We start from the raw sequence: 25,636 nt of genomic DNA, 5'->3' as shown, positions 1-25,636 counted from the left end.
GACTTTTGGCACCTGAGTAGAACATGACTCAACATGGGTCCAAATTTTACCAGTATTATACAGAGGTTATCACGCTAGTGTGTTTCGGATGGCAGGTGCCATGTGTTATGAATAAACGTTGTATTAAGTGCGTTCCGGTAAATAGTATCCCGAAAGTATATAACTTTCTATAAAGTTTGTTTAGCTAGATTTTAGCCTCGTATTGTAAATATCGAAACAAGGGAATTTGGCAAAGATGTTTACTTTGCTTAAGCTTCAGATACATCGATGATGTGATATCGATCAATAATAGTGAAATCACCCTTCGACTGATTTACCAACATGAGCTAGAAATAAAGGAGACCAGTGAATCCAACCACAAGACTGTATGACAAGAAGGACTTCAACTTTCCAATTTTCAACTTTCCCTTCATGTCGACGAATATTCCAGTAGCTTCTGCCTTTGATGCCTACATTTCACAACTTTTGAGGTGCAATCGAGCATGCACTTTCTACGAAGATTTCAAAGAATGTTTTACTACTCTTGCTCAAAAGTCGTTTGATGAAGGCTGAAACAATCAAGGCGTAATGCTCTCAAAAAGATGTATGGTTGACACTTCCAAATTTGACGCATCAGTGACAAAGATTATATCTGATGTAAAACCCCTATTTTGACTTGTATCACATGTTCCCGTGTCCTTTATAGATAAAGAATTGACTTGTCCTTGCATGTGTTTGTGACGGGTGCCACCGATGGGACACGAGGATGAGCTCTCCTTTTCGCGAATACCTGGTATCTTCACTAATTGCTGGAGAGTCATAAACACACGCTTATGTTATAGTCTGAATTGTAGAATCGACTCGGGGGAGATTGCTCAGTATTATGGAAAGAGTTTGTCACTTTTAATTTCAGTGCAGTGAAAATATCATCCATGGTCGTTTTGTACGGTGAATATACCACCATTATGATCATAGTCTTATATCTGCTGCACATTGAATTTTATTTAAAAGGACCTGTATTAGTACTTTAATAAATCGTATTATACGCCGTGAGAACCAAAGATAAATGCTTTAAGCAATTTTCAAGTAATTAATTTATTAGCGACAAAAAACTTTTATACGAGCCGATTGTACAACTACATCATGAGCGTGTGTTCATGAATCACTATCACACAGTGATATGATACCAGGTGTTCGCGAAATGTTGAGCGCATCCTGCCCCACCCGTTGCACCCATCACTAAAACTCGCCAAGCAGTGTAATCTTCCACCTGAAAACATATGATACAAGTCCTCAGAGGGACTTGCATCGGACTTCATTTTTATCGCTGACGCGTCAAATACTGGTATGGAAATGTCCTCCACCGTAAAACCTTCTGAAAGCTTAACTGAAGCCTTGAAAGTTGTTATCTTGAGCAAGTGTCGTATGACGCTCTTTGAAAACGTGCTTGGTATATCCTCGGGTGTCAGCCCCACATGATGAGCGAGTGAGTGACTATGGTTTTTCCCCGTTTTTAGCAATATTCCAGCAATATCACGACGGAGGACACCAGAAATGGGCTTCACACTTTGTACACATGTGGAGAATCGAACTCCCACATTGTGGTGGTTACTGCTGATGACATTAATGAGGAACAACAATGCTAAGAATATGTGTTATCTGCAAATTTTATTCTCATCTCTCTCTGTGAAGGTGTCGTGTAGTGACTTATGAGATGACCTTCTCGCAAATAAACTTGTTGAATGTGTCACAATTGACGTCATCCAAACAGAGGCCGGCTCCATTCCACAAGCTGCCACAGCCATGTCCCCAGTTGTTGGGTTCCCCAAAACACCACGAATTCTGATCGAAATTACTGGAACCATCCACCCACTTGTAATTCTGACTTTCAAATCCAAAGAAGCCAATCAAAAAGTCATTAGTGAAGTCCCCTGAAAATATAAACAATCGAAAAAGTACCAGAGATGCATATGTATCGATTGTGTTTTTTTATGTAAATTATGTTTTATGTATGTAGTCGTTCGTCCAACAATTTTACTCATTTTGATGCTACTAAGGACCCAGTGTCGTCACCTCAGAAGTCAAATGAGTATGTTATCTTCTGTCCTTAAAAACAACAACATCAATTGAAGATAGTATGGTGCCCTAGGCCTTTAAAAGTCCCTCCTGTTTACATAAGGTTGTCTCGTGTTCCGTTTAAACCAATATAAGCAGAACACGGAAAATAAGAATGTTTCAACTCAACATGTACACGATTAGACAAGAACATATTCGAATGTGACAGACTGGTTTACTGCTTCTAGCAGACCTTGGCCCAGAGGAGATTTTGTCTGCTGAGGTAACTATTTGGTGGTGGTGTACTTACATAACTGATAGTTGATGTAGCTGACCACGTCGGATTTTTTGGCATACGTGTCGACAACGTAGAGACGATAGTTTGAGCCGAAGGACTCGCACCACTCCTTTGCATCAATCCAGTAAGCTTTGACCCAATATGCCGAGTAAATGCAAGTGCCGGGACCACTTCTATACGACCATGGATAATCACAGCTGGTGTCTGAAAATTACAAACATCTTTATTGTACACCTTGAACATGAAGTGTGATTTAAGTTAAAACATTGTATCGCAACAACATAATGTCTTCTAATCTGTTTTGTACCTTTCCCTGCGTATCTCTAACATGTAGGATTATGAATTTGGACAGTTTTAAAGTTTCAAAGTGTAAAAGATAAAATGTAGTTTCGTGTTAGATGTAGGGAGATTAATTAGTGGGCCAAAAATTTTGATGAAACGGCAAAGACGCGTTTGGAAGAGAAGTCAGAAGTGAGTGATTTTTCAGGCGCATTGGTAGTTTTCCCAGAAGTAAGACATGGTTCAGACGGCGTGGTAGTGTGGTCGGAAGTGACACATGGTTAAGACATGTGGTAGTGTTCCCAGAAGTAAGACATGGTTCAGACGGCGTGGTAGTGTGGTCGGAAGTGGGTGATGGTTCAGCCGGATTGATAGTGTTCCCAGAAGTAAGACATGGTTCAGACGGCGTGGTAGTGTGGTCGGAAGTGGGTGATGGTTCAGCCGGATTGATAGTGTTCCCAGAAGTAAGACATGGTTCAGACGGCGTGGTAGTGTGGTCGGAAGTGGGTGATGGTTCAGCCGGATTGATAATGTTCCCAGAAGTAAGACATAGTTCAGTCGGCGTGGTAGTGTGGTCTGAAGTGGGACATGGTTTAGACATTTGGTAGTGTGGTCGGAAGTGGGACATGGTTAAGACATTTGGTAGTGTGGTCAGAAGTGAGAGATGGTTCAGACGTCGTGGTAGTGTGGTCGGAAGTGGGACATGGTTAAGACATTAGTAGTGTGGTCAGAAGTGAAAGATGGTTCAGACGGCGTGGTAGTGTGGTCAGAAGTGAGACATGGTTCAGGTGGTGTGGTCAGAAATGAGACATGTTTCAGACGGCTTGATAGTGTTCCCAGAAGTAAGACATGGTTCAGACGGCGTTGTAGTGTGGTCGGAAGTGGGTGATGGTTCAGCCGGATTGATAGTGTTCCCAGAAGTAAGACATGGTTCAGACGGCGTGGTAGTGTGGTCGGAAGTGGGTGATGGTTCAGCCGGATTGATAGTGTTCCCAGAAGTAAGACATGGTTCAGACGGCGTGGTAGTGTGGTCAGAAGTGACACATGGTTAAGACATTTGGTAGTGTTCCCAGAAGTAAGACATGGTTCAGACGGCGTGGTAGTGTGGTCGGAAGTGAGTGATGGTTCAGCCGGATTGATAGTGTTCCCAGAAGTAAGACATGGTTCAGACGGCGTGGTAGTGTGGTCAGAAGTGACACATGGTTAAGACATTTGGTAGTGTTCCCAGAAGTAAGACATGGTTCAGCCGGATTGATAGTGTTCCCAGAAGTAAGACATGGTTCAGAAGGCGTGGTAGTGTGGTCGGAAGTGGGTGATGGTTCAGCCGGATTGATAGTGTTCCCAGAAGTAAGACATGGTTCAGACGGCGTGGTAGTGTGGTCAGAAGTGACACATGGTTAAGACATTTGGTAGTGTTCCCAGAAGTAAGACATGGTTCAGACGGCGTGGTAGTGTGGTCGTAAGTGGGTGATGGTTCAGCCGGATTGATAGTGTTCCCAGAAGTAAGACATGGTTCAGACGGCCTGGTAGTGTGTTCAGAAGTGGGTGATGGTTCAGCCGGATTGATAGTGTTCCCAGAAGTAAGACATGGTTCAGACGGCGTGGTAGTGTGTTCAGAAGTGGGTGATGGTTCTGCCGGATTGATAGTGTTCCCAGAAGTAAGACATGGTTCAGACGGCGTGGTAGTGAGTTCAGAAGTGGGTGATGGTTCAGCCGGATTGATAGTGTTCCCAGAAGTAAGACATGGTTCAGACGGCGTGGTAGTGTGTTCAGAAGTGGGTGATGGTTCAGCCGGATTGATAGTGTTCCCAGAAGTAAGACATGGTTCAGACGGCGTGGTAGTGTGTTCAGAAGTGGGTGATGGTTCAGCCGGATTGATAGTGTTCCCAGAAGTAAGACATGGTTCAGACGGCATGGTAGTGTGTTCAGAAGTGGGTGATGGTTCAGCCGGATTGATAGTGTTCCCAGAAGTAAGACATGGTTCAGACGGCGTGGTAGTGTGGTCAGAAGTGACACATGGTTAAGACATTTAGTAGTGTTCCCAGAAGTAAGACATGGTTCAGACGGCGTGGTAGTGTGGTTGGAAGTGGGACATGGTTAAGACATTTGGTAGTGTGGCGATAAGTGAGACATGGTTCAGACGGCGTGGTAGTGTGTTCAGAAGTGACACATGGTTAAGACATTTGGTAGTGTTCCCAGAAGTAAGACATGGTTCAGACGGCGTGGTAGTGTGGTCAGAATGGAGACGTGGTTCAGACGGAAATGGCAGTGTGACCAGAAGTGAGACATAGTTCAGACGGCGTGGTAGTGTGATCAGAAGTGAGAGATGGTTCAGACGGCGTGGTAGTGTGGTCGGAAGTGGGACATGGTTAAGACATTTGGTAGTGTTCCCAGAAGTAAGACATGGTTCAGACGGCGTGGTAGTGTGGTCAGAAGTGACACATGGTTAAGACATTTGGTAGTGTTCCCAGAAGTAAGACATGGTTCAGACGGCGTGGTAGTGTGGTCGGAAGTGGGACATGGTTAAGACATTTGGTAGTGTGGCGATAAGTGAGACATGGTTCAGACGGCGTAGTAGTGTGTTCAGAAGTGACACATGGTTAAGACATTTGGTAGTGTTCCAAGAAGTAAGACATGGTTCAGACGGCGTGGTAGTGTGGTCAGAATGGAGACGTGGTTCAAACGGAAATGGCAGTGTGACCAGAAGTGAGACATGGTTTAGACGGCGTGGTAGAGTGGTCAGAAGTGAGATATGGTTTAGACGTCATGGTTGTGTGGCCAGAAGAGAGATATCGTTCAGACGGCGTGGCAGTGTGGCTAGAAGTGAGACATGGTTAAGACGGCGTGGTAGTGTGGTCAGAAGTGAGACATGGTTCAGACGGCGTGGTAGTGTGGTCAGAAGTGAGACATGGTTAAAGACATTTGGTAGTGTGGCGATAAGTGAGGCATGGTTCAGACGGCGTGGTAGTGTGTTCAGAAGGGACACATGGTTAAGACATTTAGTAGTGTTCCCAGAAGTAAGACATGGTTCAGACGGCGTGGTAGTGTGGTCGGAAGTGGGACATGGTTAAGACATTTGGTAGTGTGGCGATAAGTGAGACATTGTTCAGACGGCGTGGTAGTGTGTTCAGAAGGGACACATGGTTAAGACATTTGGTAGTGTTCCCAGAAGTAAGACATGGTTCAGACGGCGTGGTAGTGTGGTCAGAATGGAGACGTGGTTCAGACGGAAATGGCAGTGTGACCAGAAGTGAGACATAGTTCAGACGGCGTGGTAGTGTGATCAGAAGTGAGAGATGGTTCAGACGGCGTGGTAGTGTGGTCGGAAGTGGGACATGGTTAAGACATTTGGTAGTGTTCCCAGAAGTAAGACATGGTTCAGACGGCGTGGTAGTGTGGTCAGAAGTGACACATGGTTAAGACATTTGGTAGTGTTCCCAGAAGTGAGACATTGTTCAGACGGCGTGGTAGTGTGTTCAGAAGTGGCACATGGTTAAGACATTTGGTAGTGTTCCCAGAAGTAAGACATGGTTCAGACGGCGTGGTAGTGTGGTCAGAATGGAGACGTGGTTCAGACGGAAATGGCAGTGTGACCAGAAATGAGACATAGTTCAGACGGCGTGGTAGTGTGATCAGAAGTGAGAGATGGTTCAGACGGCGTGGTAGTGTGGTCGGAAGTGGGACATGGTTAAGACATTTGGTAGTGTGGCGATAAGTGAGACATGGTTCAGACGGCGTGGTAGTGTGTTCAGAAGTGACACATGGTTAAGACATTTGGTAGTGTTCCAAGAAGTAAGACATGGTTCAGACGGCGTGGTAGTGTGGTCAGAATGGAGACGTGGTTCAAACGGAAATGGCAGTGTGACCAGAAGTGAGACATGGTTTAGACGGCGTGGTAGAGTGGTCAGAAGTGAGATATGGTTTAGACGTCATGGTTGTGTGGCCAGAAGAGAGATATCGTTCAGACGGCGTGGCAGTGTGGCTAGAAGTGAGACATGGTTAAGACGGCGTGGTAGTGTGGTCAGAAGTGAGATATGGTTCAGACGGCGTGGTAGTGTGGTCAGAAGTGAGACATGGTTTAGACGTCATGGTTGTGTGGCCAGAAGAGAGATATCGTTCATACGGTTTGGTAGTGTGGTCAGAAGTGAGACATGGTTCAGACGGCGTGGCAGTGTGGCTAGAAGTGAGACATGGTTAAGACGGAATAGGAGTGTGGCCAGAAGTGAGACATGGTTTAGACGGCGTGGTAGTGTGGTCAGAAGTGAGATATGGTTCAGACGGCGTGGTAGTGTGGTCAGAAGTGAGACATGGTTTAGATGTCATGGTTGTGTGGCCAGAAGAGAGATATCGTTCAGACGGTATGGTAGTGTGGTCAGAAGTGAGACATTGTTTAGACGGCATGGTAGTGTGGCCAGCAGTGAGATATGGTTCAGACGGCGTGGTAGTGTGGTCAGAAGTGAGACATGGTTCAGACGGCGTGGTAGTGTGGCCAGAAGTGAGACATGGTTCAGACGGCGTGGTAGTGTGGCCAGAAGTGAGATATGGTTTAGTTGGCATGGTAGTGTGAACAGCAGTGAGATATGGTTCAGACGGAATGGTATACGTAGTGTGGCCAGAAGTCAGACATGGTTAAGACGGCTCTGTAGTGTGGCCAGAAGAGAGATATCGTTCAGACGGCATGGTAGTGTGGCTAGACGTGAGCGATGGTTGAGACGGCTCGGTAGAGTGGCCAGCAGTGAGATATGGTTCAGACGGCGTGGTAGTGTGGTCAGAAGTGAGACATTGTTTAGACAGCTTACTAGTGTGGCCAGCATTGAGACATGTTTTATACGGCATGGTAGTGTGGCCAGAAGTGAGACATGGTTGAGACGGCGTGTGAGAGTGTAGTCATATCAATGAAGCAGCAACACACATCCACAACAACGAATAACGAACAACTGACCTATGTCCTCGACCATACTGTCGACAACGTCACTTAGATCATCAAGTTGGTTCTGCAAATTTTGGACTTGTGTTTCCAGTGCGTTTTCTGTAACCAGGAAACGATAGTAAGAATCCTTCATATATAGTTAGGGTGGTTGGTTAGTTGGTTTGTTGTTTTACGCCGCACTCTGCATTATTCCAGCTACATGACGGCGGTCTGTAAATAATCGAGTCTGGACCAGACAATCCCAGTGATTGACATCATGAGCATCGATCCACGCAATTGGGATCGCATGCTTCAAACCAAGTCAGCGAACCTGACCACCCGATCCCTTTAGTCGCCTCTTACGACAAGCATAGTCGCCTTTTACGGCAAGCATGGGTTGCTGAAGACTTATTCTACCCCGGATCTTCATGGGTGTCTTATACAGGAGAATTATTTTTATTGTATATGTAATGCTGTCACATTAAGTAAGTTTTGACAAATATGTGATAAAGTCATCATTTTAAACAATTACAACATTATCTTTGTTTGTTTTTGTTGCTGTTTAACGCCATGTACCAGATATATGACCGTGGTCTGTAAATAACCGAGTCTCGACCAGACGATGCAGTGATTGACATCATGAGCATCGATCTACGCAACCGAACTGAGATAAGATGACATGCATCAACCAAGAATGCGAGCCTGACCACCCATTCTCATTCGTCATCTCTTACGACAAACATGGGTTGATTAAGACTAATTCTAATCCGGATCCTCACGGATTAAAACGTTATCTGAAGTACTAGTGGGGTACGTTGTCCCAATAGTCATACACCGATCCCTTAACATCAAGGGCACAGTTGGAAACTTTTACTTCTTACCAAACATTGCCATCTTTAACTGAATAACTTACGTTCATACAATTATTCTAAACTAATTAGTTCACACATTACTTCAATAACATTCTACTTCCATGGCATATTTAAAACACCGCAAAACTCCAGCCCTTAACTTCAACGCCACGACTGGAAGAAGCTTCACCCGTACATGTCTTGTTCCCGGTGTGTTGCTTAAAGAGGAAATTCAATGGACAGACATACGATTGGCGCTTGAATCCGATGAGACTGTGGCTATTTCCGCAACCAAGGCATCCAGACTTGACTGAAGACCCGTCACTCCAGCTAAAAGATAAGAAACGTGTAGAAGCGTAAATATCTGTATATAACAAAATCGACAGAATATATTGGGAAAATAAGATTTTTGTTTGTTTGTTTGTTGATTATCGCGTTACTCAGCAATAATCTGACTGCTTGACGTCGGTCTGCAAATACTCAAACCTGGACCAGACAATCCAGAACATCGGTCTATCAACCAAGTCATCGAGCCTAACCACAAAGACCCGTTAATCGCCTCGTATGACAAACATGGGTTGCTAAAGACCTGTTCTAACCCGGATCTTCACGGATCGGAACATTAAGAACTGTCTCAGTAGTTTGTTATCAGATTATTCAGTAAATCTTGCCTCGTGGCTTAAAATATACATTCAATACAATATCACATGTTTTGGTTAAAGGTATATTTTTTATGAGTATATGCTATATGAACAAGTGAATCTACCATTCAATGTATTTATTCAAATAAATATATACAATTTACAGAAGGATATAAACAATAGGTCGTGTGGTTTAGTTAAGCTACAATGAAAGTAAAAAATAACCTTTCATTGCAACATGTATGCGCTTGAGATCTAGAGTCTCTGAACAACCAACACTGAAAGAAAGGCTAATTTGATGTTTGGTCAGATGATCAAAACATAATTTACTGAGGTCGACATTTATTTTGATAATAAGTCGTTACTATAAGGGGAAGGAGTGAGTTGTGTCATACACCGCCTTTAGCAATTTCCCAGCAAGATCATGGCGGGCCACACGAGGTGCGGGCTTTACACATTGTACCCATTTGGGAACCGAATCGGCGAACGCTTCAGTCACCAGGCTACCCTACCACCCCTGCAAGTAAATGAGTTGGGTTCGCGTCGTTTGAACAGTATTTCAGTTCAGTTATACTACAGCATGCCCACGTAATGTTGCTGGAGAGCCCAGTGGAACAGGCAGGAGTATGACTGGAGATATTAGAGAACTGTCAGATTCAAGCTGAAACTCGTAGATCTGCATAACGGATTTCGGCGCCTAGGCCGACGGTGTCCTCTTGGTGGATGAATTGAACAATCCAACACTTCGCAGAGAGCCACTTAATATCAGCCACTGTTGATGATACATTACTTATGAATCAATTGCATATCAACAGAGAGTGGAATACATACTCTGTAGAGTTCCAATGGAGTTGGCATGGTCCGCGACGTCGGCCTGAACATCAGCAACTGCCGAGTCTGTCTGCGACCCTGCGATAAAACAGAAGCTTACGAGTTAGTGAGTGAATGTGGTTTTACGCCGCTTTTAGCAATATTCCAGCAATATCACGGCGGGGGACACCAGAAATAGACTTCACACATTATTTCCATGTCGGGAATCAAACCCGGGTCTTCGGCGTGATGAGAGAAGGCGTTAACCAATAGGCTACCCGACCGCCCCAGAAGGTGTGGAAGGACATATGCGAGACAGGGACGAGACTGAGGCAATTAACACGGCGCTGAAAATTGATGGCAGTCTAATTTGGGCAAAAAGTCCAAAAAAGGATTCAATTCATAAACGTTTGTTAGTTTGCAGTAATAGTGCCAATAGACAAAGAAGAATGGTCGATGCGCATTTGGTTAGAGACCGGGCACACTGGGACAAGAATACAGAACAGGAACAATATCTTTTAACAATTGAAGATCTTTTACATGCATTTACTAATCGTAATTTCATGTACACCTTAAATGTGTTATAAGCATCTCCTCATAATCATGCAAGCTCTTTCCTAATAGGCAATGACAAGTTTGTTGAAACATGCATTTTGTTCCAATCGAAGCAAGTTGGAATATGCCTTGTCCTCTCGTTAATGTTAACTGATTTAGCTTATTATAATATTATATCTGTGTCTACACACGTGTACACTTTTAATTTGGTTCAATTTAACAAATAAATGTTATGTCTGAAATATTATTATATTATTATTTATTTTCACTGATTCTATTTGCCATCAGAACGATTCAATACAATAATTTGGTTATCATAAGTTATCACATAGAAGCCAGATTGAAGCATGTTATTATTATTATTATAATTATTATTATTATTATTATTATTATTATTATTATTATGAGCCTTAAATTGTGAACACGTATATATTTACCAACAGTTTGAAGGTCGGCAAGATCAGCTTCAATGCCATCCACTGTGGTGCTCAAAGAGTCGATACCAGACACACTTATGGCCTCTGAAATCAGTAACGGACACGGCGATACCTACTACTGCATCAAAGACTCTATTTTCTATAAACCATCTGGAGGTGTCCTGTTGAGAACACATGAGCGACAACCTGATAAATACACCCTGAATATCAGGATTCAAATGAATATAGTTACAACTCATTTAATATCTAAAACTTGAGCTGCCGACAGGAAGCCACAAGTTTCAAATGTGATACATGTTGGCCTCGCATGAAAACACTAGAGCAACAACGTCTTGTATGAATATTCGAAGAATAGACGACTAAAATGGAATGTGGTCATAAGGTCGAGTCGGCGGTCTGTAAATTATCGAGTCTGGACCAGTCAATCCAGCGACTGACATCATGAGCATCGATCTACGCACTTGGGAACCAAGTCAGCGAGTCTGACCACCCGATCCCGTTAATCGCTTTTTACGACAAGCATAGTCGTCTTTTACGGCAAGCATGGGTTGCTGAAGACCTAATCGGTTCTAACGTATATCTTCACGAGTCGCTTGATTTAAAGGCGGGCTGTGAAAAGGTGACACATGCTCTGGACAAGCTTGTTGTCGATGGACCGAAGACAAAGTATCAGGTACAAGGATACAAATATTCTACAGTAAACTACGGTTATAACGAACTCAAAGGAACCACTAATTTTAGTTCGTAATAACCGTAGTTCGTTATAGGCATATATACAGCATTTATACAACAAATGGTCGGGACTAAAATATAAATTCGTTATATCGGTCAGTTCGTTATAAGCGTGTTCGTTATAAACGTACTTTACTGTATCTGTATTCTGTAAGATTGCTCATTTCTATGTGGATTGATGCCATTATTATCAAATTTCTATACCCTCATTAAGTATAACAGAATAACATTATAGAAAAAACATGGCAGTTTGCAAAAGCGTTGTTAACAAAATGCTGACTGCTGCACACTTACGTGCATCAAGTTGACTTTGTAGAGTTCCAATTGTTGTTTCCATGCCACTGACCTTCACCGTATAGTCGCTTACAAAAACTGAAAGAAGAAAACAATATATTGAGCATTTCTCAACAACCTTACAAGAATGAGTGAGTATGGTTTTACGCCGCTTTTAGCAATATTCCAGCAATATCACGGCGGGGGACACAAAAAATGGGCTTCACACATTGTACCCGGGTCTTCGGCGTGACGAGCGAATGCTTTAACCACTAGGCTACCCGACCGCCCCTTTACAAGAATGAATGTACCTCGAGACCTAACATGACAGCATGCGTGTCTATAGTTTACATAGTACTCAAATTACATATGCTGTTAAAACTTGTTTGAAATGACATGCAGATCCGTTCAACCTATATGGGAACCCACAAATAAGACTATCATAAGCATTTAAATATTCACCTGGAATCTATTAAGTCCAGAAAATAGCGAACATGGTAGAACATGCTATTATGTTAAATAAACCGAAAATCTGCATTTGGGGAGTTAATTATGTCCCCAGCATACTGTTGCAATAGTTCAACAATGTAACTATCACAATACGATCTCAATAGTGCAATGACCTCAATCGCCATCCGAGTTATTGACATACCAGCATTTTCTGTAGCTGTTCCTTGTATTGAGTCCACAAGAAGTTGGATTTCCGAAGCCTGATTCTGCATAGTTTCAATCATTGTATGGATGTCTTCGCAGCCTGTAAGACAGTGGAAATGTGTATATTTATGCTATATTGCCATACAAATAATTACTCTTGGTGAGGACATTATGTGAAAACAAAGACGCGACGACCATTCCCCTGAGATGTGACGACCTCGGTTCTCGTTAAAAAGGGCTTAATTTCGACCTTTTTGTAGTTTTATAACAATTCAGTTGAGATCTCAAGAAAAATCAGAGAACCATGTCAATTGCCATTCATAGATGCGATATTGTTTTCAAGCAGACGAAATCAATATTGATCACGTGCCAGTTCAATAACGATCATGTGACGAGTCAAATTTCGTGGCCCGTGTCTGTCACGTAATTTGACCCAACCATTACGGGTAACATCTCGATATGTTAGGACAACATTGAGGTGTATTGTTTCGCCACGACATATCGATTAACCAATGAAATTAGATTCTTGACAGAGGTATAACATTATTCGAATAATACTGGTAAGTTGTTGTCAGCTTTCACCATTCATGTTTTGTGATATGGTAAATACAATCGAAACTATCGATATTCCTAACTGAAATCGATACCATTGATCGGAAACTGGTTTAACAATCGATTGATTGACTTTAAGTGCTTAGCAAAAGCAATGACGCAGACTCCAATCTTTCTTACCTCCTACTCTTTGACAGATTCCAAAGTCTGCACGTGTATCTTTCTTACCTTCTACTCTTTGACACATTCCAAAGTCTGCACGTGTATCTTTCTTAACTTCTACTCTTTGACAGTCTCCAAAGTCTGCACGTGTATCTTTCTTACCTTCTACTCTTTGACACATTCCAAAGTCTGCACGTGAATCATTCTTACCTTCTACTCTTTGACAGTCTCCAAAGTCTGCACGTGTATCTTTCTTACCTTCTACTCTTTGACAGATTCCAAAGTCTGCACGTGATTCATTCTTACCTCCTACTCTTTGACAGTCTCCAAAGTCTGCACGTGTATCTTTCTTACCTTCTACTCTTTGACAGACTTCAATGGCTGACCGTGTATCTTTCTTACCTTCTACTCTTTGACAGACTTCAATGGCTGACCGTGTATCTTTCTTACCTCCTACTCTTTGACAGTCTCCACTGTTAGCACGTGTATCTTTCTTACCTTCTACTCTTTGACAGACTCCAATGTCTGCCCGTGTATCTTTCTTACCTCCTACTCTCTGACAGACTCCAATGTCAGCCCGTAGATCAGCCATCTTCGTCATTAAATCTACGATAGAAGCTGAAGCTTCTTCGTGTTTCACATCTGCAAAAACATTATCAGTTACATATGCAACGTTGTTTTAAAGAAGGAGCTTTTCAGTATTACATCGTGGGATGGGGTCTTAATAGGGGAGCAAACCCAAAAGTGTTGCAAGTTATTACCCATGAGAGCGGGTAAGGTGCAGAAAGTTAATAACTAGCGGATCCTGCTCTGTCTAAGGGATTTCATTGGACTTATTGTATTTCAAGTTATATCCACATATGACATTACATCAAGCTTTCAAAGAAAGACATGTATGTTTTCAATATTTACGTTCATATCCAAGGAACACACAGTATAGCTATAGTGAGGGAGTTAAATTTTACATAGCATTTCTTTGAAAGATTGATGGTATGTCACATGTCGATAAAACTTCAAATACAAACTGTTTGATATTTGTTCATGTAAATGTAAATGTAAAATCTATATGTAAATATAAATGTAAATATAGATGTAAATGTAAATGTAAATGTAAAATCTATATGTAAATATAAATGTAAATATAGATGTAAATGTCAATGTAAAATCTATATGTAAATATAAATATAAATATAGATGTAAATGTAAAGGTAAAATCTATATGTAAATGAAATATAAATATAAATGTAAATGTATTGATATATGTGTATCGAAAAATGAGACATGCCGTAGGCGGGTGTTGACGGTTGAGATGATATTTTCCAAACACAGTGAGCTTATTGATCACAGGGTCGGTCGGGTAGCCTAGTGGTTAAAGGGCCGGTCGGGTAGCCTAGTGGTTAAAGCATTCGCTCGTCACGCCAAAGACCCGGGTTCGTTTCCCGACATGGGTACAATGTGTGAAGCCCATTTCTGGTGTCCCCCGCCGTGATATTGCTGGAATATTGCTAAAAGCGGCGTAAAACCATACTCACTCACTCACTATTGATCACAACTCATATAGAACTTGTTGTAAGACTACAATCATGTGTGTGGACAGTGGAGGATGGAGAATAGGAACCTTTACACAGCATTTTACGTTACGAGGCGTGAATGTTGAGAGATATGACTCCACGTCGACATGGTCACCCTTCAACGATTACATGGTTCGCCTCGCTGCAATGCCTCTCGTGTTTCTTGTGATTGGATCTGGTGTTAGTGTGACCGGCAAGGTATGTGATGAACCGACTCGTGGAAAACCCCTGTCATTTTCGTGTGAAAGCTGTTCAAATGAGTGCAGTACTTGCACGACGGATGCCATTGTCGAGAACAACCCTTTATACCTCACATCATTGTACACAGTGACTAGCCCTTCCAAAACCCTTTCATCGTATCTAAGCTTCTGTTGTGTGCTGGACATATCGAACAGAACCCAGGACCTGTTGATATTGCTATCGAATTGCTTAAGTCTGTTCTCGCAAAAATGACCTGAAATAAGTCAGAAATTTGTGGCCAAATGAGCAAACGTATTTGCTGGTGAAGTAAAATCACTAACAGCAATGTATTCAAAATTGGAGAAATCATGTAATGTCAAGAGAGGTTACTTCAAAGGTGGTCGGCTAGTTGTGGAGACATGGCAACAAAGGCAGCCGAAATCGAGTGGAACTGTTATTTTATTTATTTCTTAGTGTGCAGTATATCGAAGAGTATACAGCGATACCGTTTTGGTGTTTGGCGACTTAAACAGCAGAACTGGCGGAGACGATAATTACGTGACGTTGAAGGGGATGATCATTTTCTTGACGGTTTAACTCAATTTGAAAAACCAAGATTTTCATCCAATCACAAGGTAAACGCGTTTGGAAAATAGCTACTGGAGCTGTGTTCACTTCTGGACATATATAAAATAAACAGAAGAGACTTTTCGTTCATTGAAAACTTATAGGATATGCTTTAGCGTCATAAAACTTAGTGAATCCTTTGTCACAAACATGTCATCACAGATTATCACTGATGTGTTAGCAAGCGCAGCATTGTGTTGTATCTCAGACATATTTGGGTGGGTGGGTATGAGTGAGTGAGTGAGTGAGTGAGTGAGTGAGTGAGTGAGTGAGTGAGCGAGCGCGCGTAATTATGCGCCGTTTTAGCAATACTACAGCAATATCAGGATGGGGGACACCAGAAATGGGCTTCACACATTGTACCCATGTGGGGAATCGAACCCTGACCGTAGGCGTGACGAGCGAACACTTTAATCACTTGGCTCCCCCACCACCCGTATAAGATTCGAAGCGGTAGTTGTGATTCTACAGTCGAATGATTATTAAGTTAAACAATACAGCTGTTTCATAGTATATGGGTAAGCATCTTGAGTCGAGATACTCTCTATTTTAAAGATGTACTGCATTGGACATGCGTTGTTGCAAACCAGAAGTGACGTCATCAACCCGGAAGTGCAGATAACCTTCTTCCCGAAAATAGTCAGAGGCATATATTATGTGTTTTAAAGTTTACTAGCGGTGTAAGAATCCACAATGAAACGCAATAAACCAAAAGTTATTATCCATAAAGATATACGTTTTCCTCTTTACACAACAACTTCAAGAATGCCGCTCAAACGCTCATTTTCCCGTATCTAATTGAAATGGATGAGGTTTAGAGTTACCTTGTTCGATGAGTTGGTCGGAAATACTTGTGTCCAGGCTTTGAACAGTTGCGTCAACACTAGCAACGGTTTGCTCCAAGCCATTCGCTCTCTCTTGTAATGCTGAGGAAATAGAATTTGGTTAGGAACCATGAGTTTTGTTTCAAAACAGCTATGGGCATTAAAGGATGCGGCGAATCAGTTTCGTTTAACTAGTAACTGAATTAATCAAACATTAACATCACATTCGTGAAGGTAAGAAATGACATGAAGCTTTGAGGGACCCAGCACTTACTACGCTTGGGGGTTAGCTGGGAAAGCACGATCATGTTTCAGACACTGATTAACTGTTGAAAAGAAACTGTCTTTTTTTACATAGATCCCACTCTGAAACTTATTTGCAAAAACATATATCTGGCATTTCACGTGAAAGAAAATGACATGATTTGTCTCTGAAGGTTTACAGTCCCCTTCCTATGACTTCGACCTGAAATGACCGTTCCGTTTACCGTCCACGATTAGTAGGTGATGTAACAACTCACTCACCATTGATTTCTGATGTGTAGTCGGTGCTCTGAGCAGATTCAAGGTCACTCACACGTGTTTTAAGGTCATCTACCTGAGCCTGGCCCACTTGGTTTGTACTTTGAACTGAACGAGACATTCAAATAACTTTACTACAGAATAAACATCCATGGTTGTTACAAGAATCCAAGAGTCTGGTTTAGAATTCCTCCCCAGCAACATGTGCTGGTTGTAAAATGCGCCTCGGGGAGCGGAACTCAGGCTCCGTAGCTTGGTCGATTGCTCCTGTTCTTCAGATTAAATCTGATTCTGATGAAAAGCTTTTTACATTTGTTCAAACATTCAAGGTACATATGTCATCATTAGTGTAAAATCACATAATTACACATTCACTAATATGCTTCCAACGAATTGAACAGTTATTCGGTTGAGGAATCACTTCATTCAACACTTCCCGAAAGAAAGACCAAGAGAAGTAAAACGTTTGACATTTAAAAAGTATTTGCTCAATTGAGAAGTTGCTATTTGTTTGTGTTTTAGCATGTTGAAATGTTTACCTTCAACTGAAGCAATTCGTGCTTCGAAGCCGCTGATGTCTGATTCAATACTCGCAAGGTCTTCATGTGTAGGAACATTAGCTATGCTGTTGGATAGGGCATTGATCCGAGCTAAAATGAAAAACGTAGCTCTTAACAAAATATTTCATTTAGAAGCACCATTCCCCCCCCCACACACACACACCTTACTAAGCATACTACTAGATATATTTACTTTATCAGCGAGGGTCTACTTTAATGCCACTGTTAATTGTGTTTCTATCTTACTGTCGTAGCCAAACGCCAGATCTTCCACCCCAGTCACTGATGATTCCAGGTCTGCCAGCGAGTCTTCAAGCGTGGTAACATCAGCTCCGACTGAATAAGAAGAGTATAAAGTTCATTGTGTATGACTGTGCGTGTATTTCTAACAAGGACTGCCTCCGTGGACTAGTGGTAGAGCGTCTGCCCGTAGAGCAGGTCGGGGCTCGATTCCCGGCTGCGTCATTCCAAAATATGTAAAAAGATGCTAAAACAAGGACTGGTCGACTCGGAGGCAGTATACTGTGTCTGAGTAGGTTAGTTATCTCAGTTGGCGTGTGCTATCAAATTTGCATTAGTCCGGACTAGTTCAAGCACACACACACACACACACACACACACACACACACACACACACACACACACACACGTGCATGCACGTCGCTATATAAGTGCAGTAATCTTGAACGCGATGTTAATCCCCATTTCACCTCATCCCATCCAATGAAAATCAGGATTTTCACCAATTCATAAATTTCCAACTTTGCGCCCAAAGGTTATATTTCTCAGTACGTTATTACTGTTTAAAAATAACGTTGTCATCATTTTACCGTCAATACGTGAAACTGCCGGAATCATCTCGAATAAAGGAAAGATTTATTTATCACAAGAATCCCCAAAGTATATTTTGACAACCTAATTTAATCACCTCTTAAGACAAGCGTACATGGAGGCTGCTTATTTTCGTATCCGAAATCCCCACATGTCAGCTATCTATTGTATTCCCAACACTTCAATTTCTATCTTTATGCCATTCTTGATTTATATGTAGGAGTCTTTTTACTGTGTATCATTGTGCCCATCCAAACGTATTTAGTCTGGTCTTAGAAAGGCATTTAGAAGTGATACATATGAGGAAGAAAATCATTGATGTCAACTTCTTTATAATGAGGTACACAACGTTTCGGAATATGTACGTACTCCTTCAGTATTTGAATCACTGTCAACCTTTAATATATACTGGAAGACAAGTGATAACCCATTTAGTAATGTTTAAGGAAATACAGTGCTCATATTGATGTACAAAGATTTATTATATATAAATCATAAGATCCAAAAACCAATATTTTGCGAAAGTATATAACGAAGGCAAAGTTCTGATAGTGATACCTAAATGAAACTTGTCATGTAAATGTGTGTAAGTTTCTGCGTGGCTATTTGTGATAGCCTTTAAAAGTCTCTTAAGAACATGAATTTTATTCAATACAAAATGACTATTTTTCAAATCTATGCCATGAACAAATTTAAAGTACCATGGGGTCTTACATTCAAGATTCAAGATTCTTTATTACAGTATTGGAGGCCTCGTGGCCAAGAGTACAATAAAAAACATGTGGTCTTACATATGTTCACAAGGAATCAGTTCTCATTGACTGGCACGAGCAAACCATTGGGTTGCTACACATCATATGTTTTCTTAAAAAACAGTCACAATCAGATGTTTTGAAATATATGTGGCTACTGTTATTTAAATGGAAAAACAAATACCTTTTCCATTTCAGACAAATTTATTGGTTTAATCTATTTAATTTTCATCATCTAAATATTCAGGTTTGACCGTATATACATTTGTCCGTTTGATCAAGTTCATATAATGTGGCATATAATTATTTTTCCATCTGTACTTCGGTTATTATTACATAGGTTATCTCACTTGTAACATGTCTGTATAGAAGAAATGCTTGGACGGTCCTTCCACACACCATTAGATTCATAAAATATACTACAATACCATTGGTCCTCGTCAGGGAGCCGTCTCTCTCATGTACTTACCATCTGTTATGGACGCTTCCAGGGTACTTTGCACAGTTGCAAGTTCACCTTCAACATCAGCCACGCTTGTAGTCAAGGCATGAATATCAGCACTGTAATCCGAACCGGGGGCTGTATAGAGGGGATAAAAACCAAACATTTGAAATACTATTTTACATGATGCTTCAAAGAGCATTTATGAATCGTGCTCAAAAGATGTTTGATCAGGGTTACAGCATTCAAAGAGTTAAATTGGTAAAGCCTTCAAAAAGTTTATGGTAGAGATGTTGAGGGCATTTTTATATTTGATGCAATGTCCGATGCAATTCCCCATTTTGACGTGTACCGTGTTTTTGTTGGTGATCAATTGACGTGTCTTTGCGTGTGTTTGCGACGGTTGCCATCCGTGGGGCAGGATACGCTCATCTTATTTGCGAACACCTGGTATTATCACTTTTTGATAGAAATTCTTAAACCAATGCTTATGATATAGTCACAATTGTATCATGGAGATTTTTAATTATAATTTATATGGAAATGGTTTTACAGCTTTTATTTATTAATACGCAATGCCAAGTACTTCATACTTAATGTCCCTCCATATTAAGCCAAACTCATGTCTACAACATGGTTATTACCCCACAAAGTGTCAAATAGTGATGATCCCAGGTGTTCGCCAGATAAGCGTATCCTACCCCAGCAGTGAGTCCCATCACACACATGCAAAGGCAAGTCAAGTATTCACACAGGTGAACCAGCAGGGGGTCATTTGGTGAACAAAATTATAGGGAATTGCATCCTTTAAGTCACTACTGATACATTACATCTGAAAATGACTTCCACATTTACTGTAAAACTTTACTGAAAGCTTTACTGAACCGCTGAATGTTGTAATTCTGCTCAAAGTGCGTGTGTTGCTTAACGCTGCTCTCAGCGATATTCCAATAAGACGACGGCGGTCTGTTGATAGTCTGGACCATTACGCCGTCTCGTACGACCAGTTTAAGTTACGGGGGAACAACTCTAACCAGGAATCTACAGCGGCACTTAGGAGCAAGAGTCATCTTACGTGATTTGAAATCTTTGCGGAAAGACAATGCTCGAGTTTACCTCGAAGGCGTGAGCTGCTAGAACATATTTGCTCGACATAATGATAAAGTTAACCATAGAGATGTGACTATGTGTAAGTTGGCTATGTGACCATGTTGCCTTGTTGATATTATTCTACATATGTATTCACAGATCGTGATGCTTACATAAATCTTGCTCCATATTATAATGTGTACATATGCCCTTTTCATGTATGTCATATTAAAATACCACATTGTTGGCCTAATGAAATGATCTACAACTCTAACTGTATGCGAAAAGAAGAACATCAATGATCTCACCTGGGGCAGCTGCGTTGGCCTGCTGGATGGTCGTTACGCTTGAAGTAAGTGAAGACATCTGGGACTGCAGTGAGTTCAAATCACTAAAAAGACTAGCTACATCGACTGAAAAGAGAGATGAGGTCCAATAAGATTGAGATATATTTTGTTTTTAAAAATTAAATTTGTTGCTTATGCAGGTTCGGTTCCCGACGGGCGTCAAATAGTCCATGCTATTGAGGTTCATATCTAACCAGAACGACCTAGACGACCTTGACAAGTCACCCATAAGTCCAACAGGGCATCTCTAAACGATATAGCAGGAATCCATATTGAACCCATATCAAGATATATATGAATAGTACATTACATTACACAATCTGTCAGCAGTCGTAACATTCATATTAATATTTCTTGATTTCAAACTGCATCCACATATATATTAATCATAACCAAAGCTTTTTAAAAAGTCATGCAATATCATCTACCTATCTATCTATCTATCTATCTACTAGTATCTATCTATCTATCTACTAGTATCTATCTATCTACTAGTATCTATCTATCTATCTATCTACTAGTATCTATCTATCTACTAGTATCTATCTATCTATCTACTAGTATCTATCTATCTACTAGTATCTATCTATCTATCTATCTATCTATCTACTAGTATCTATCTATCTATCTCTCTACTAGTATCTATCTATCTATCTATCAGTATCTATCTATCTACTAGTATCTATTTATCTACTAGTATCTATCTATCTATCTATCTATCTATCTCTCTACTAGTATCTATCTATCTATCTACTAGTATCTATCTATCTATCTATTAGTATCTACTAGTATCTATCTGTCTATCTATCTCTCTACTAGTATCTATCTATCTATCTATCTACTAGTATCTATCTATCTATCTACTAGTATCTATCTATCTATCTACTAGTATCTATCTATCTATCTACCAGTATCTATCTATCTATCTACTAGTATCTATCTATCTATCTATCTATCTACTTGTCTTATGTTTCCTGAGCTATTATCCAAAACACAAAACGTCACCCTGCACATGGCAATGTAGTTTGTGGTGTAGTGGATTTGTTAAATATCTGTGGATTGTTGACGTGACTCTTACCTGTAATGTCAATGTCATTATGTGGTCGGCATTTGCAACAGATTTAACCTCAATTGAACACCTTTAGGGTGGGCTTGGTCGGTGTGCACTTCCTCCTACAAACCGCCAGCAGGCTCTTGTTTGTGATTGGCGGACTATCTCAATCAAAATGGGGAATATCACAAGTGAGTCGATAATAGGAACTTGTCAAGCATTATATGGGCGAGTTGTTGACACAATTTTAACACTGATTTGCATGATTTGGGTGAAGTATGACATTCCTTGTCCCACGCGATTTCGTCACCATAGGGAGCATGACTTTGTTGGCATGACATACGAACTAGTTTAACTCTACTTATCCTGATCTAACATGGTGTATTTGTAGTTGCGATCAATTTCCTTGACAGATAGTTATATGAAGTAAACTAATATGCGAGTCTTAGTAAGTATACTGTCGTTGTTGGTTGAGTATATAATGAATAGCACAAGAAGTCGAGGTATTGAAAAGTATAAACATATTTTTTTTGGCTTTGTAAAATGCCGAACATTTTCCAGATTACCTCAACGTTATCGAACTTTGAAACTCGAGTATTTCACATCACATACTTGTTTGAAACATCATAATGGTTTTACGTTAAAATGATTTGATCATATATTTAATATCTTAAACACTGGTACGATACTCTTTTTATTAGAACTGGCAAATATACTACGTTGTATGCATTGTTTAAGCCATTTCCAAAAGATCATATGTACCCTTGCTAATAATTGTTGCCACCCCAAGATGTATGTATCTTGGGATGGGGTGACAATAGTCATGAACAGGGGTACAGCAAACCACACGCCACTAGAGTGACCGGGAGGCCACACAGTCCTCAATACGACGGCACAATCTAAGATACATTATCGCTAAATGTTAAGCCTTTTGATGTCCCTAACAAATGAGCTTCGAACTGGAGCACTCAAACTGTAATTCATGGTAAACAGTGTGTCGTTTTCAATGAAATAACAGATACAATCATCAAATCTGAAAACATAAAATATATCTATTAATTCTAAAACGGAAATCTTCTTACCCGCGGTACTGTTCTGGCTGATGGTGATGTTTGTTAAAGAGGATTGCAGTTCCTCCAGGACAGTTTCCATATCGACTATGCTGTCCTCATTTCTTTGCACTCTGGTAGAAGTACTGTCTTTACTTTTCCCTGTTGGCAATGTAAAGCCTAGACCGGCAAAAGGTGATGCTATAGTGCCGCCTGGTCCCGATATTGCAGAAGTTGCTGCAGCAGGAGAAAGGGAAGAAGAAGAAGAAGATGAGGAAGAAGAAGAAGAAGGAATAGCAAGAGCAGGAGATGAAGACGGAGACGGAGCAGTTCCTGATACGGCGCTTTCCAGAGTAGACGCTAAGTTAGGAGGAAAGGCCATGCCATGGGGAAGACTTGCCAGAAGAATACAGAGGCCAAGAATGAAGGTCTGTGCGGAAGCCATGTTGACTATTGTGTGCGGAATCCTGCGGATTTGCTGTGGTAAATTCTGTCCTGTCTTTATACGGTGTCATATCGGAATGGAAATCCTTTTCGTTGGCATTATTTGCTTTTCGGATCTCCAATTCTCAGTTATCATCGTATAAATCTAAACTTTTGAAATCAGACCATACAGTTGAGAACTATCTTTTCTTTCATCTGTCACGATGTTGACATGCTGCTATGTGTGGGGGATTGTACGAGAAGCATGATCTATTTTGGGAGCTTGACACTACAACTAACTCTAAAACATGAAAACAAATATTTTCTAATCTCAACGAAAGTCTCCATTTGGATGACCTCCAACTTAAATCTACAACACCCATGAGTATGTGTATGTGGTCCTGTGTCTGTAAGTACGTTCTTGTGTGTCTGCGGGGCTCTGTTCATGTGTGTAATTGGATCTGTGTCTGTGTGTTGGGCTCTGTTTGTACCTTTGATTCCATGTGTCTGTGTGTTGGGCTCTGTTTGTACCTTTGACTCCATGTGTCTGTGTGTTGGGCACTGTTCATGTGTGTAATTGGATCTGTGTCTGTGTGTTGGGCTCTGTTTGTACCTTTGACTCCATGTGTCTGTGTGTTGGGCTCTGTTTGTACCTTTGACTCCATGTGTCTGTGTGTTGGGCTCTGTTTGTACCTTTGACTCCATGTGTCTGTGTGTTGGGCTCTGTTTGTACCTTTGACTCAATGTATCTGTGTGTTGGGCTCTGTTTGTACCTTTGACTCCATGTGTCTGTGTGTTGGGCTCTGTTTGTACCTTTGACTCCATGTGTCTGTGTGTTGGGCTCTGTTTGTACCTTTGACTCCATGTGTCTGTGTGTTGGGCTCTGTTTGTACCTTTGACTCCATGTGTTTGTGTGTTGGGCTCTGTTTGTACCTTTGACTCCATGTGTCTGTGTGTTGGGCTCTGTTTGTACCTTTGACTCCATGTGTCTGTGTGTTGGGCTCTGTTTGTCCCTTTGACACCATGTGTCTGTGTGTTGGGCTCTGTTTGTACCTTTGACTCCATGTGTCTGTGTGTTGGGCTCTGTTTGTACCTTTGACTCCATGTGTCTGTGTGTTGGGCTCTGTTTGTACCTTTGACGCCACGTGTCTGTGTGTTGGGCTCTGTTTGTACCTTTGACACCATGTGTCTGTGTGTCGGGCTCTGTTTGTACCTTTGACTCCATGTGTCTGTGTGTTGGGCTCTGTTTGTACCTTTGACGCCACGTGTCTGTGTGTTGGGCTCTGTACCTTTGACGCCACGTGTGTGTGTGTTGGGCTCTGTTTGTACCTTTGACGCCACGTGTCTGCGTGTTGGGCTCTGTACCTTTGACGCCACGTGTCTGTGTGTTGGGCTCTGTTTGTACCTTTGACTCCATGTGTTTGTGTGTTGGGCTCTGTTTGTACCTTTGACTCCATGTGTCTGTGTGTTGGGCTCTGTTTGTACCTTTGACTCCATGTGTCTGTGTGTTGGGCTCTGTTTGTACCTTTGACGCCACGTGTCTGTGTGTTGGGCTCTGTACCTTTGACGCCACGTGTCTGTATGTTGGGCTCTGTTTGTACCTTTGACTCCATGTGTCTGTGTGTTGGGCTCTGTTTGTACCTTTGACGCCACGTGTCTGTGTGTTGGGCTCTGTTTGTACATTTGACTCCATGTGTCTGTGTGTTGGGCTCTGTTTGTACCTTTGACGCCACGTGTCTGTGTGTTGGGCTCTGTTTGTACCTTTGACTCCATGTGCCTGTGTGTTGGGCTCTGTTTGTACCTTTGACGCCACGTGTCTGTGTGTTGGGCTCTGTTTGTACCTTTGACTCCATGTGTCTGTGTGTTGGGCTCTGTTTGTACCTTTGACTCCACGTGTCTGTGTGTTGGGCTCTGTTTGTACCTTTGACTCCATGTGTCTGTGTGTTGGGCTCTGTTTGTACCTTTGACTCCATGTGTGTGTGTGTTGGGCTCTGTTTGTACCTTTGACGCCACGTGTCTGTGTGTTGGGCTCTGTTTGTACCTTTGACTCCACGTGTCTGTGTGTTGGGCTCTGTTTGTACCTTTGACTCCACGTGTCTGTGTGTTGGGCTCTGTTTGTACCTTTGACTCCATGTGTTTGTGTGTCGGGCTCTGTTTGTACCTTTGACTCTATGTGTCTGT

General features: G+C 41.6%; 1 protein-coding gene across 1 annotated transcript; it reads right to left on the bottom strand.

Moving 5' to 3' along the window:
* Nucleotides 1-1,686: 1,686 nt before the first annotated feature.
* On the bottom strand, nucleotides 1,687-23,477 carry LOC139453247 (C-type lectin domain family 4 member F-like). Its single transcript, XM_071234873.1, has 16 exons — nucleotides 23,066-23,477; nucleotides 20,894-20,998; nucleotides 19,524-19,634; nucleotides 17,718-17,807; nucleotides 17,451-17,561; nucleotides 16,915-17,019; nucleotides 16,390-16,491; nucleotides 13,734-13,829; nucleotides 12,472-12,573; nucleotides 11,841-11,918; nucleotides 10,815-10,898; nucleotides 9,844-9,921; nucleotides 8,621-8,701; nucleotides 7,554-7,640; nucleotides 2,345-2,536; nucleotides 1,687-1,910 (listed from the first exon to the last, which is right to left on the bottom strand). The coding sequence occupies exons 1-16, from the start codon at nucleotides 23,475-23,477 to the stop codon at nucleotides 1,687-1,689; spliced, it is 2,058 nt and encodes a 685-aa protein (XP_071090974.1).
* Between the last annotated feature and the right edge of the window lie 2,159 nt (nucleotides 23,478-25,636).

Source organism: Haliotis cracherodii, unplaced genomic scaffold, assembly GCF_022045235.1.
Source record: "Haliotis cracherodii isolate W230 unplaced genomic scaffold, xgHalCrac1.p SCAF_9, whole genome shotgun sequence".
Classification (NCBI taxonomy): domain Eukaryota; kingdom Metazoa; phylum Mollusca; class Gastropoda; order Lepetellida; family Haliotidae; genus Haliotis; species Haliotis cracherodii.
The sequence above is the reverse complement of the archived record's forward strand: the minus strand, read 5'-3'. Positions and strand labels throughout refer to the sequence as shown.